A 15,237-nucleotide genomic window follows, 5' to 3' on the forward strand; every position below is an offset into this window, starting at 1 on the left:
TGGATTCACATTTCATTATTTGTAAAGAATTTATGTTATATCATGAATTAATAATAATTTTTCACTTTCGGTATGGTTGTATTAAAAAAAAATTATTGATATTTCTAGAATAACATTAAAGGGTGTATGTTTAACTCTAAATTAATTATAATAGAGATCCAACTTTAGTTCTAATTGATATGGTTATGGCTGTGATGTGTAATATCACATTAATGGTGAAAAAAATAACATTATTTATCACGACATCTTATAACTAATATCATTGATTCTATCAAGCATGTTAAAATTATGATCATCAACCAATAATCATGTTTGTTATTAATTTTAACTATGTTGGTTATTAATACTACCAATATTACATGAAACTTATCTCCAAAACAATAAGCAAATATAAAATGAAGGTGGTCATACTACATTGAAAGAGGAATCACACTTACAATCAAATCCATCATGTTTAACATTACATTCTAGTCTACATATTGTTAATTTTACGGAGAAAAAAAAAATTCTTGACACCACGGCCATTCTCACTCTTATGCTCCTTGAGAGTTTAAAAAAAAAAAAAAAAAACAAAAACAAAAAAAACTACTCAGGCTATTATCTAATAACTTGATACCGTAGCCATCCTTCACCCTTGTGCTCCTAGAGATTTATACGAAAACTTACACAGGCTATTATCTAAATCTGTTTCAACAAGTTTAAATGTTTTTGCATGCTGCTCTACTGAACCACTCTTAAGCAATCGAATGACATTACAACAGACCATCTCATGATTATTAAAGTTATACCATTAGCTAAACACAAAGAACGTGCACATAAAGAACATAAATTTGAACTCTCTCTTCTTGAGGAGATGAGAGACAGTAGTAAGGTTGCTTCAATTGTAAGCCAATACAGAAAACTACTAAGTAAGAGCCCCCTTTCAGGAAAGGCTAGTGTAAAGCTAAGGAAACCAGGGAACATTCAGTTATTTACATAAACTTGTATTTTTCTGTACTAAATTAAAAGCTCCATTAAAAGGAAATTCCATAAGATCAAGTAAAACTTGATGAATACTGAATCTTAGGAGATTTTGGGCAGAAAGACCCATTAAAAGAAGGCAAGCAATAGCAAAGGATTAAGGATTTTTACTCTCCAACATTTAACAACCATCTATTAGCATATCTGGTCCATTTGCACACCACATTACCAAAGCTAATAATAACTAACAAAAAGTTCTGCTTTGTGCTACATATTCTTCTGCATTTTATCCACTAAAAGTTACTGTCAAGAAAATATAAGAAAGTACAAGTTATACCAAAACTAAAGAACTATAAGCATAACTAAGAAAAACATAGCAACATTATGCCCCATTAAGCATGTGAACGGATTCAGAACATCAAGAGGGTAAAATACAATACAATTATGGACAATAAATGTTTGAAGGCAATGATTTGCTTCTCCTTCAATGTTGAAAATTGCATAAAAAAGTCATGTAGAAGCAGAAACATTACAAGGTCAACCAAATTATTAGCCAACAAAATTTTAACTTACACAAGTATATTTCACAAGCATTTACCGGAAACTGAATTAATTAATCTCAAGAAGGGTAAATCCAAATTGATCTCCAGAAGCTACTGTATAGCACCATATAAATTTTAAGGGTTGCTAACTTAGTGCTTACCACATCATCTCCAGCTTTGATCTCCACCTGTGGAAGAACAATGAATCGAGAATCCTTGCTTTCTGGTGTCCCAGCTCTTCTCCGTCCGGATAAATTGGAACTCCTATCCAAAGATGATGACAAGGACCCAGTTCTCAATCCACTAGAAATTGAAGGTGAACGAGCTGACGGAGAAGAAACCTTTGAAATTTTCTTCCTACTCACACTGCTGCTGCTACTGTCCACTGAAGCTGAAGAAACCCTTCGTGAGGAAGAGGAAACTGACAATGCCGGCTTAATCGAAGCCTTCTTGACAGTCCCTTGCTTAGCCTCAGACTCTGTTGATTTGCTCAAACTTCGACCCACTGGTGAAACTGGAACTGACTTCCTTGCCTCAGAACTACTGACTCGACTACTTGTGGGTTTTGTAACATCTGAAGGCAATGAACTTCTTCTAAGTTCAGGGAGAGACCTCCTAACAGATTCCGAAGGTGAAGAAGTGGTCTTTTTCCCGACAGTCGAACCAACACTTGTTTGCTTTGCTGTAGAGTTCAATGACTTCTCAGGCACTCCACCAGTACTGTTTCGTCTAACCACCGGAACTGCATTCGAAGTTTTCAAAGAAGCACTTACAGTAGGTTTGGTCAGCCTAGAACTTGATTCAGATCCACTTTTAAGGTCTGTTTTCTTTCTACTACTAGAACTAGTTGGTGCTGCGACTCTTGATGTTACTGCACCACTAGGCTTCCCAAGTTTTGGAACCTTTTTCACACTCTCAACTGAACTTACAGAGGACTGTTTTTCTTCACTTTGCAGCTTTTTCAAAGGATCTTCGCCTGGTTGCACTAATGGGCCCTCCATTTTAAGACCAAAATGCACTAACCCACCACAAAGGAACAATAATCAACAAACAGAACTAAAACTTTCTTCAAATATTGTTAGTGTGTTTTACAATGAAGACACCAAAAATCAAGTAAATAACCTACACACTGAACCTCAGAAACCAGGCTTCAAAACATAAAAATAAAAATTTAAACTTTCACTTGATTTTTTTCGAATTTTTCCAACAATGAAACGGAAGGTAATACGAAAAATTTTGTTGCCGACAGCTTGCGTGAAAAAAAAAAATACATAATTGCATCGGTATAATTTTCACAGAACACACGCTTCGGTTTCAGTTCAGGTGTCGTTTTCGCCCCTAACAAATCAAATAATAAAGCGATAAACCACAATACAAAATTTTTCACTTTTCCCAACTACCAGACGCACACTCAGCAATGCAGCTCAAACTACACTTAACCACCAAACAAACACACAAAATAAAAAATAAAAAAAATAATAAAAAAAAAAGAAGCTTCTTACAACTTGAAGAAGAAGATTCAGCAAGCTCTGAAAACAGTGCCACGCATTCTCGAACCGATCTAGCAGAAAATGCAGGTTCTTTAGCTAAAATTAAAGCGCATTTCTTCGATCCAACCAAAACAGTGAAAAGAAAACAACAATGCGAAACGAACTAGAGAGAGAAGGCGAAAGTACCTGAAACGAGGAGTGGTGAAACGGTTAGATCTACCTCGTCGTATTTAAGTAGTGAATAAGTGAATTAACTGAAAGTGAAAGTGAAAAACCGGCAACGGTTTCCGGTGGGGTTTTTGCTTTTCGGCAGCGAAAGCAAGGGAGGAAATGGTGTGGCGTGGCAACACAAAAAGCAAAAACAAAAAAGAAATGGAGTGAGTGAGGGAGTGAGAAAGAGAGTGAAGAAGAAAAAGAAAAGGTTGAAAAAGTACAGAGAGGGAGAGAGGCTTGTTTGTTTCTGAAAAGAAAAAGTCTTTTGGATGACGAATGAGGGAGAGATATTGGATTAAAGCAATTGAATATTATTTTTGGTGCGCAAAATTTCGAAATGGCGGAAACTTACAAGTGTGGAGCCAAAGCCAATTTGATTTGATGTTTATGTGTAAATTACTGTCGTTTTAATGACTTACCCCTGTGGTTTGTAAAATTAATTCAGTCCCTGTATTATCCAAAATCATTCAACTATCTCCCCTGTCGTTGCTTTTTCCCGTTAAGACTAACTTAGATCAATAAATAATAGTGTTGTCCTTAAAAATGAGTTTTTTTTTTTTAATTTAAAAGAAAATTCTACAAGTTTTGAAATAAATCTTAAAAATACTATAAAATATTTGAATTATATTAAAGTTTTTAAAGAAGCCCAAATCATAAAAAAAAATTGAAAAAAATTAAAAATATACACTTTAAAAGAATTTCTAAAATTTATAATTTTTTTCTTGGGTTTTTTTAATTGTTTTAAAATTTATTATATTTTAGGTAATTTTATTGAATTTATTATGTTAAGTGATTTTTTTTTTTAAAACTTAAAATAATTTTTTAATTTAGTAGTAACCTATTTTTAGGGGTTTGGTTATTCACAAGTCAAAATCGGTGAAAAGTTAGTTTTATCGGAAAACTAACGGAAGGGGACGTCGTTGGACAATTCGAATAACACAGGGACTAACAATATTTTGCAAACCGGAGGGGTACTTGTTTTAGTCCAGTCTCTTTAAATATCTCATGAGTGAACTCGGCCTCGTTCGACAATTAAACTCATCCCTTAACTATTAGCTTTATAACGAATTTACGAAAAGAGCCTTTTTTTTTTTTATAGAGTTGAAAGGATATCAAGTTTTAATATTTGATTAAAATATAATTTAATAATTTGAATGTACACGTTATAAATATCTAATTTATAATGTTGATCCAAGAAATGGATTCACATTTCATTATTTGTAAAGAATTTATGTTATATCATGAATTAATAATAATTTTTCACTTTCGGTATGGTTGTATTAAAAAAAAATTATTGATATTTCTAGAATAACATTAAAGGGTGTATGTTTAACTCTAAATTAATTATAATAGAGATCCAACTTTAGTTCTAATTGATATGGTTATGGCTGTGATGTGTAATATCACATTAATGGTGAAAAAAATAACATTATTTATCACAACATCTTATAACTAATATCATTGGTTCTATAAAGTATGTTAAAATTATGATCATCAACCTATAATCATGTTTGTTATTAATTTTAACTATGTTGGTTATTAATATTATCAAAAACGAAATAATACGTATATAATATATATTGATTGGTTATTTGTCAATGTGTTAACGGATTTTTCCTTTAGCCCTCATATATATAATTTTTTTTAAAAAAATTGAAGTTATTATATTACTTTAAGCCCTCAATATTTTATATAATTCAAAATACCCAGTCAAATAATTAAACACAAAAATATATTAAATTAAATTTTACCCAATTCAATACTATTTAAGCCAAAAAACGAACTTAATGAAATTTTAAATTATAAATAAGGCCCATCATATACAAATTCAATAATTCAAAAACTAAGTCAAAAAAACAAACTTAACGAAACTTTATATTATAAATAAATAAAATACATTAATCAATTTAAATTTTGTGTTTTATTTTACATGGATTTCTTTCTTTATTTAACATTTCGACACACATTTTTCCTTATTAAATATGGCCCTCGAGTTAAGATATTGTTTGCTTGACTAAAAGTATGACCCTCGAGTTAAGCGATAACATACGTCGCTTAAGCGACCAAGCAAATTTCCTTTTATATTTAAAATAATTCATTCTCAAATACAGGTTCGCTTAAGTGATGTTTTATCTCACTTAAGCAATCCAGTGTACATAAGTCATGATCGCTTAAACGATATCCCGCATCGTTTAAACAATCAAGGCTAATTTCCTTTGTATTCTATAATAATCATTCTCAAATTCAAGGGTAGAGATTTGGGTAGAAGAGAACTAGATAACTATGCAATCTTAGTGAACATATCTTCTTCTTCTTTCTTCAAAACATAAAGATGTTAAGAGTTCGAGTAAGAAAATGGCTTTAGAGTTGATATATGGACAAAGAAGAAGACGGTGAAATTTTTAGAGCATTGAGAAATATTACACTCTTTCGAGATTCTTCTAAGTTTGATTTTAAAAAGAGTTGTTATTTTAAGGAGTAAATGAAGTTTGAATTACTAGTCAAAAGATTGTTTGTGCAGATGGTTTTGCAGAGTTACAGCTCCGTACATAAAGCTAAATGATCTATGGTTATTCTATTACGATTGTTAATCCTTTTTTATTTAATATTTAATATTATTAATAATTTTTTTTCATTTTAATAGAATGTGAAAATAACACTTCAGTCTTTGTCAGTAAGCACCGTACATAAAACTGAATGATCTATTGTTATTCTATTATTTTTGTTAGTTCTTAGCAGGAAAATAATATATAAATAAATATAATATTTATATAAAATTGAACTCTGCAACCATCTGCTCTGCACTCTGTAGACTGAGAGAGTGCCTAACTAATGCAATAACCTTGGGCTTGGTGTTGCTTTTTATAGCTCACTCGTGACTAATTCAGTAAATTGATTGATTTGACACGACAATTATTTTGATAATATTTAAAATGGATGAAAGTTAAAAATAATTAATTTTATTTAATATGATATAAATGATGATTTATTCAAGCTTCTCAAAACACAAATGTAATGTCATCACACATTTACATGATATAGTTGTTGTGCTGAAAAATTTATTGTGATGGCAGGAGCCGTATGTTTTAAAACATTTATTTAAAACATACTTCACGACTATATTACCACCTTAGCAACTTAACCCATCTCTTCTAATGATTTCACCAATAAACTTATCAAAACTAACTTCTGTACTCACCACAATTGGTTTAACTTGTTTGCTCTTCCCAATCCATTTCTAGCAACTTTTTTCCTTCACCCACTAACCAAAATATTCAACACCTAAAACAACTTGTCTCCTGTCTAATAATAGCCAAGTACCTATAATGCAAGAAAACAAAAATTGGTAACTGATATATTAAAGGTTGATAGATTTTAAAAAGCATCTGCAGAGTCGCTTAAGCGATGTGGTGTATCGCTTGAGTGATCTGTTATATCGCTTACTAGATTGCTTAAGCGATCCAGTATATCGCTTAAGAGATCTGGTATAAATAAGCTTAATCGCTTAAGTGATCTTACGCCATATACTTAATCGCTTAAACGATCTTTGATCTACTGCATTATACGACATACCAGATCGCTTAAATGATACACCATAACGCTTAAGCGATCCATCAGATTCAGAACATATTTTTAGTCATCTCCACCTATAATCGGTGCTACCACCCTACCCCTAGCTACCCACAATGCAAGAAAATATTCAACAAATTTCACTACTTTCAACTTGCATTACATTAAACACAACCTAACAATCTAAAAAACTAAATCAAAATCATAACCCAAACCTAATCCATCATTAAATCTTTGTAAATCGAAATATAAAATAGAAAGAGGAGATACACATATTTGGACGAAATGTTAGGAGGAGAAGGAGGCGGATCTGTGGCGAAGAAGATGTTGAGGGCGGAGGAAGAAGATAGTGTTAATGGTGGGAAGAAGAAGATGTACATGAAGGAGGAAGAAGAAAATGTAGACGAAGCTTAGAATAAACAGCAACCAGAGGAGGGATGCGTTAATGGCGGGAGGTAGAAGAAGAAGATGTTATGTTTGGGTTTGTTTGCAATAATTTCAGGTTTTGGGGGACATATTAAAATTTATAAAAGATTACACAATACTTCATTAATCCTAATTAAACCATGATTAGTGTTTAATTGTTATTAGTTTGTCTTAATAAAAAATAAGGCCACTTAGTTAAGACTAAAAAACTACATGGCCTTTTAATTAAATTCAAGGCCAATATGGCCTTTTAATCATTTGCCCCAAATATTTATGTATAAGTATGGTTTTGTGAAAACTCTTAAGGTTTCCACATAATAGCAGATTTGCCATCGTTTAACTCTATATGATTTTTTTGCTAATTTTTAAAAATTATTAGCAACACTTTCCACTGTTTAAGGACGTAATAATAGATGCCACATTTAGGGATAGAAATTTCCACCTCTCAACTTTCAAAGATATTATGAAAGGATCTCTGTTTACAACTACTTTCTTAATGGATCAAACGCCTGATTTTTGTTTTTTGCTAATGTAGCAAGATTTATTACGAATTAATTGACTATGAAGGATTTGTGGTACACCAAGTCCATAAAAAATTACTTTTAACATATTTAATGATTTAATTTTTTTTTCCATTAATCTTGTTAAAAAAAAAAATCGAACCAAAAAGTTAGAGAAAAAAATAAAATAAAATAAAGATACCATGACATTATGGTACCAAGAAAGATTCTTTCTATACCATGACATTATGGTACCAAGAAAGATTCTTTCTATAAATTATAATGTGCTATGAGTCGTCCATTTGGAATTTCAGAATAAAAAATCCAAATTCAGAATTGCAAAAGTACTTTTAGTTTATCGTGGAAACTATTATTTGAATTTCCAAACCAAAAGTGATTGTCTGTATCATAAATTTTTCTATATTATTTCTTTGTTCCTTCTACAAGAAAGGATTCACAATCCTTAGAATAAGCATCTTGAATGTTCTTATCTAGAGGATAAATTGAGTTCTCAAAAAATGATCTGTCACATATAAGCATCGACAAGGTTATCTAATTGAAGAATTTTCAGCATCTCAAGTCAAGTCGCTGAAATGGCTTAAAGTACTGAGTAAACAAGGCTCGAACCAAGCTAATCAATGTATTAATTCTTTGTTAATCACATCGATTAAATACTATACAATCAAATTATACTGCTAGTAATCATTAGATTAGAATATTCCACAGCCGCCCTTGCTTGTCTCACTTATGACCTCTAAAAGTACTTTTATCAACTTATGAATTTTGTGTGGACACATTAAGTTTGGATGTTTGCACATCATATTGTTTAAGCACAATCGTTTTTGTAGCTTTCAATTGTCATGACACTCTGTGTTGATGTGCGCACACTTAGTCTGTTTTTATTGTAAAACATGTGGGCACATCAGAGTCTAGTGTGCAGACAGTCATCCAGTCAGACTTTCATACAAATGTTATGTTTTCATTTGTTGCTAGGATATTTTTCTAGACCTGAGATATGTGTAAGTGGTCCGTATACAGATGTTAATATCTTAGATGAGGTGCTGGAATTCCGTTTAAATTTTTAGAAATGGTCCAAAGAAAGTGGTTGAAAACTTTCGAAAAATAGTTGAACATTGTAAGAGATTGTCGGCTGATTGTCTAATGGATTGTTGAGCAAGTTTTCTCTATGTTCTTCATAAACCTTGCATTATGTCTTGAACCTGAAGATTCTTCTTATTATTCTCTGAAAGTCCTTTGAGGTTGATTTCATATTTGGTCAGGTTCCCTTTATGCTTTAGTAAGCTTTAAAATACCATGTTAACATTTGTTGTTGGAACGTGCCTGGTTCCATTGATGAAAAGCTTGATGGGATTTCAAGCTGTAGAGCTCAAGTGCGTCTTCGGTGTTGAAGCTTGAGTGGAGCTCGAGCTATCCAAGAGGTTTCTTGGATTCAAGCAAGTTGTGGCAAGACGGTGGATCATCCAAGGGAAGGAGTTAGAGCTTTGTAAAAACATGGAGTGTTTTACTTTAGTTTGCTTAACTACAACTTTGTAATGAACCTTTAATGTTTGTTGTAGTAGATTTGCTACATTTGGATGTGGTCCCATGGATGTAGGGAATTGGCTGAACCATGTAAAAACCATTTGTGTGCTTTACTTTATATCTTGGATGTTTAGGAATGTGTTGATGAGGAATGGACAAACCCACAAGCACAAATGAACATGATTAATTTATTCTGCAGAAGTTTAATGAACTTGGTTAAGTCATAAACTTTCATTTGGTATCAAAACATATTTTGAAAAGTCATTTGATCAATAGATCCTTGCTTGTTGTTTGTGCTGGAGCGTTGTTTTCAGGTCTGTTGCTTTTTGTGTGATTTTGAGCAGTTTGTCTCACTACAGTGTACTACTCGGGAAAATTTCAATTTGGCCTTTCCATGTTTCAATTGTGACACATTCCTCCCTCAAAGGTTCCAAATCCTTTCACTTTGCACCCTAAATTACAATTAAAAATTCTTAGTAAAACTTATCAAAAATATAAGGGTATCACATCATTTGCACTCACCAAAATAGGTTCAACCTTCAACACTCCTCATTGAACCTTTTTGGTGCCCATTCCAAGCAAATTCTTTAGCATTTCAAATCTTGATTTTGGCAAAGTTTTGGTGAAAATATCTGCCACTTGAAATTTGGAGCTACAAAACTCCATTTTGATCTATTTCAATTTCTCCGCTTCTTGAACTGCATAATTCTTGATGTTGATATACTTTGTTCTTCCATGTTGGACTAGATATTCCATGATAGAAATAACAAATTTGTTGTTGCAAGCAATAACTGTTGCTTCCATTTGTTCTTCTTCCAAGTCTTTCATCAATTTCCGAATCCATATTCCTTAATTGGTGGCAGTTGTTATGACAACATATTCAACTTCCGCTATGGTTTGAGCCACAACTTCTTGTTTCCTAGAACTCCAACAAAACTACTGGACCCTTTTGTGTTTTGATGTGCCAAAACTAGCAAATAATTGTATAGGGACTAACAAAACTCTTAAGGCATGACATAAGTCATGATCAAAAATGAAAATGCAAGATTTAATCTCAGAACGTCGTTCCCACCTCTAGGCAAGTCATCCCTCATATCCTTACATCGTCCTCTGGAACACTCTTTGGTATTTTGATGATAACTTTGGCTAGAGAGATCTAAATCAAGTAATTTCTATGACGTTGGAATGATAATTCAAAGGGATAGAACTTTTATGTTATAAGTTCACCCAGATTAGCCCGGATCAAGGAGAAAATCAAGATACAAGTTTACAGTCTGGCAAAATCAACATCCAGAACTATCTTTCATAGTTTGGAGATAACTTTGTCTAGAAAGCTGCAAATTTTGTGATTCTTGCGGCACTGTAAAGATAACTTAAATTTATAAAAAGTTTACTTTTATCACTTTGCCTACATCATCTGGAATCGAGGATAAAATCATGACACGAGTTGATAGTTTGGCAGAATCAAGATCTAGAACATCTCTTTGGTATTTCAAGGATAACCTTTGCTATAAATATCATAATTACATGATTATTGTAGCGTCAAAAAGATAATTCAAAGGACTAAAACTTTAATGTTGATCACATTTGCCAAATCACGGAGGAACTCCCATTCCAAGAGAATGAATGACCATTTTTTTATCCTCAAGATGTTCCCCATTCCATAAAGTTGTTCACGGTTCTACCAAATTTTGGAAAATTTGAGATTCATAGTGGAAGGGTCGTTCATCAAGTCCCCAAGTCGTTCCATGCATGAAGAACACTGTTCTAGCAAGCTGTTCATCATTTTGGAAAATCTAGATAGGTTGCAAAGATTGGGCTATAACTTTCTCTAGAGAACTCCAAATTCAACTCTGTAAAATTTGTGAGAAACTGACTAAAATATATTTTCAATGATATATGGCTTGCACTATCAAAAGTAATGAACGCATATTACTAACAAAAGAATGGTTGTTAGCATGCCAAGATTTTAAATTTTATGATCGTTGGAGTCAAGAACGACTATTTGCGATATTGGAACGCCCGTTCCTCCAACTTTTGTAAGTTGCAACTTTTCCCTAACGGATATAAACGAGTATCTTTTCATATCAGAGTATAATATCTCACTTTAAAGAAGAAAGAACTGGAGAAGAAGTGTAGCAAACAAGTCCTACATTTTTGCAACAACAAAATACTCTTTGAGCTATAATTCTACATCTTCTCACCACTCTCCAAGATCCTTATTCAATATCCTTAGAGAGAAATTTGCGTAATATTTGTGTATCAGCCTAGAGTGGAGGCAAAAGCCCACACAAACATTTTGAATTCATTTTATCTTAAGTGAAATCCTCTCAAACCATTGTAACTTGATGTAATTCAATTCTAGTGGAACCTTGAAGAGGTTGTCTTGAGGAAGATTACTCACAATTCTCACAGGAAGATGAAATTGATGATATGATTGCCCTTGCTGAGGTACCACAGATCATGATGATGTGCCTACCGTGACTCCTTCTGGAACTAAATCCCAAGCTGAGGTGACCACACTAGAACCTTATGTGAGCACCATTGTTGCTCAACAAGGATCAGTCTCCCTAAGAAGAGGACTTGAATTAATTGTTGATCTTTCTGATGAGATCACTCAAAGAAACACATCCACAGGGAAAGAACCACCCTCATGGATCAAGAAAGGTCATCCACCTTCAAATGTGATTGGAAATCTAGATGAGGTAATGATTACAAGAGGAAAAATGATGAATTAAATTAACAACCGGTGTTATGTTCAACACTCTAGGACTAAGCACATTGATAGTAGGCATTACTCCCTAAGAGATATAGTTGAAGAGAAAATTATTTTGCTTGCACATGTAAACATAAACTCTCAATTGGCCGACTTGTTTACAAAGGCTTTAGATTTTCAAACATTTGTGAACTTGAGGAAGTCCATTGGATTGATTCAACTTGAGTAAAGTCTTTGTTTTGTTCAATAAATTTATTAGAAAATTTTCTTTGTTTTAAAGTTGCAAGTGTACTGATCTGTGTCATGACATAAAAAATACTCTTCTCTCTTGATAAATGTATGTTGTGAGTGATGTGTCCACACTGTTTTTCACCTCTTGAAGTATAATGACTTTCTTTCATCATTGAGTGCATATTGCTTATTTCTTGTCACCTTATGAAAGAGTTATCTCACTTGTAGTCTGAAAGTCATATTTGGGTTATTTTAGGATGTAATGACCCCTACACTACAAGAAAAAAAGGCCTTTCTTGACAGGTATTACTTGTCAAGAAAGGGGTACAATGACCGTTTTTGAACTGTTATTGTAGCCCCTGTCAAGAAAAGGTCATGACAGTTTTTGAACTGTCAAAGACCTCTTGATATATCCTTGATAGTTTGATATCTGTCAAGGATTTAGTAGAATTTTAACCACATCCTTGACAGTTAGCTAAATCCTTGGCAGTTATCGAACTGTCAAGGATTTAGTCGAATTTTCAAATTTTTTTTTTTTTTTGAGTTTTAGCCAAATTGTTGACAATTTTCACATTGTCAAGATTTTGTTTGTTATTTTTTTTTTTAAATTAGTAAAAGTTCTTTATTATTACGAATTAAATTATAGAATAGTCGAATGAAATGCTTCATAATATTTATCTTTCCAACAATTATCACCATTCAACAATATGCAATGAGACATCGAATAATTGATCGAATGGTACATATATTACTGTTGCTCTGGGTAAACAAAATTGAACAACAGTAACTATTTTACAATATTGCCTAAACAAATGAAAAGTTTGATACATAGTTTTTGCCCTCATTGTCGTTTGACATCGTTGAAACAACAATAACTAAAAAAAGTTTGATACGTACATTGCCCATTCTGTTCTGACTTCATCGACCTCCGCATATTCGTATATTTCTTTCCCCAAGAATTGTAAAAGTAAACACAATAAGACTAGTCAATAAATATCAACTATATCTTATTATTCAAAAAGAAAAAAAAAAAAAGAAAAAAAAGACTTACATTGTTTTTCAATAATGCCAACCCATTCTCAACTATATCTCTCATGTATCTCATTATATAAAACCCACATTCAATGCTTCCCGGGGTCCTTACACAAAATTTATTCGGAAGTAAGCATTAATTTTCAAAAGGTAAAACAATATTATAACTAAAAATTAACTGCTATTGATAATAACAATTCTATACACCAATACTTTTTGACACGAGATATTAGCCCTTTTTTTGGACGCCTTTCGGGTAGATTAAGATACCACTGTGAAAGTTAAAACAACTTATGAAATTAACACATTGAATTTGATATTATAAAGAGCATTAAAAATGACATAAGCAGAATTACTAACTTTTGCACTATTTCGTATAAATCCTGCCTAATATCTCCGCTTAAGGAATCAAAATAGTACACAATTAAAGTCTTCATGCCAATAGTAACAAAAACCCAATGAAATCTATGAACAAAATTGCATAAGTACCCAATGTTAGAGTAAGTGCCCTAGAGCTAATCAATTATTGTAGAATTAACTCTCTGAAATAATGTTTATTAATCAATAAAAGACAATTTTCTTCTGTATCATATAAATCATAATTGCTTGTATTGATATATGTCCTTAGGATGGTAGAACCGTGACGAGAGTATCAAGTGTTTCAAATCTTGATAATGAGAACCCTATGATCACATATAGTGGCCATTCTAAAAATATTCGTAGCCCTAGTATTATTTTAACCAAGGACACAGATAATATAATAAGGCTATTATAGTGTTGAACGACCTTATCGAAAAACATTGACTGATCTCACTTGTTAAGGTTGTTTGTCGACAACCTGGTGCGACACATGGGTGTTTGCTGTAGGCAAGTTCACTGGACAGACCCACCAGAGGATTCCATATAGATAGTAACCCTAGTGTCTATGGAATAAACCCTCTAACGACTATTGGTGCATGTGATTCTTAGACTTGAGATCACCAGAGCGCCTTGTGCGTCGATTGGTGTAGTTTGACACTAGCCTAACGTAGTTCTATTCAGAGCTATCAAGGTAGTGATTTGCTGCATTGAGAAGTGTATCAAGACTATGGTGGATCAACAAAGGATCATCATTCCCGGGTATGAGAGAAGTTATCTCACGACGCAATTTAGTAAATGGCAGTGACACTAAAGTTGTGGCTGCAGTGGGATTGAGTTGTTGCTCAATCCAATTTATTATTTCGATCATTAGTTCAGTAATTGAATACAAAGATATAAAAGATAAATGAGGTAGACACTATTTCTATACCTCAGCCTCGATGAGATAATAGATCATGAAAGGATCAAATTACACGGTAACCATATCGTTGATAGACAAACTGTTTCGCTGAATCCGAATCTATCAAGTGCCCATGATGCCTTGCTAGAAGCCAATCTTGGTCTGTGTTTAGTGAGACGATTGAATTGTGTCAATCGCAAGACTAGTCACTGTTGATATGATGAGAAGCGTTTGGGTCACACACATAAAAGACAGATTAAAGATGAATTGATGAGAAAGGGTATTTTCGTCATTTGTGATGAAATGGTATTTTCATCATTTATGATGAAAATGATATTTTTGTCTTTTGAGATGAAAAGACATTTTGGTAATCTCACAATATAATTAAATTTGTTGAAGTCGTTGCAAATTAGTGAGATTATGTATTTAAATATATTCATATATTTAAATATTATATATATTATTTAACATTAATATTTGATGATATTAATATTAGTGAAGATAATATATATGAAATATGAAACTCATATTTGAATTTGAATAAGATGTCATGTGTAGTTTATTACCTTGTTTGGTAACGAGGATTTACTATTCTAGTTATAGAATAAATATATTCCTAACTAAATTAGGGTTTTAATTTTTGTTATATATAAAAGGCGATTTAAAATTAAAGTACAATACGAGAACACATTAATTAAATCCAAGCCACTCACCTCACTCGCTCACGTTTTTCACTTGGTGGAAAAGAGAATTTTTC

General features: G+C 32.5%; 1 protein-coding gene across 1 annotated transcript in view; it reads right to left on the reverse strand.

Moving 5' to 3' along the window:
* LOC116122498 (187-kDa microtubule-associated protein AIR9) overlaps positions 1-3,404 on the reverse strand; it is a 29,534-nt gene extending 26,130 nt beyond the window's left edge. The window contains exons 1-3 of the mRNA XM_031408337.1: positions 3,179-3,404; positions 3,005-3,063; positions 1,833-2,520 (exon numbers count right to left, since the gene is read on the reverse strand). Coding sequence (XP_031264197.1) covers positions 1,833-2,503 — 671 coding nt within the window. The 5' untranslated portion in view covers positions 2,504-2,520; positions 3,005-3,063; positions 3,179-3,404. The remainder of the gene's footprint in view (positions 1-1,832; positions 2,521-3,004; positions 3,064-3,178) is intronic.
* Positions 3,405-15,237: the final 11,833 nt, after the last annotated feature.

The sequence above is a fragment of the Pistacia vera genome, unplaced genomic scaffold, assembly GCF_008641045.1.
Source record: "Pistacia vera cultivar Batoury unplaced genomic scaffold, PisVer_v2 Contig135, whole genome shotgun sequence".
NCBI lineage: Eukaryota > Viridiplantae > Streptophyta > Magnoliopsida > Sapindales > Anacardiaceae > Pistacia > Pistacia vera.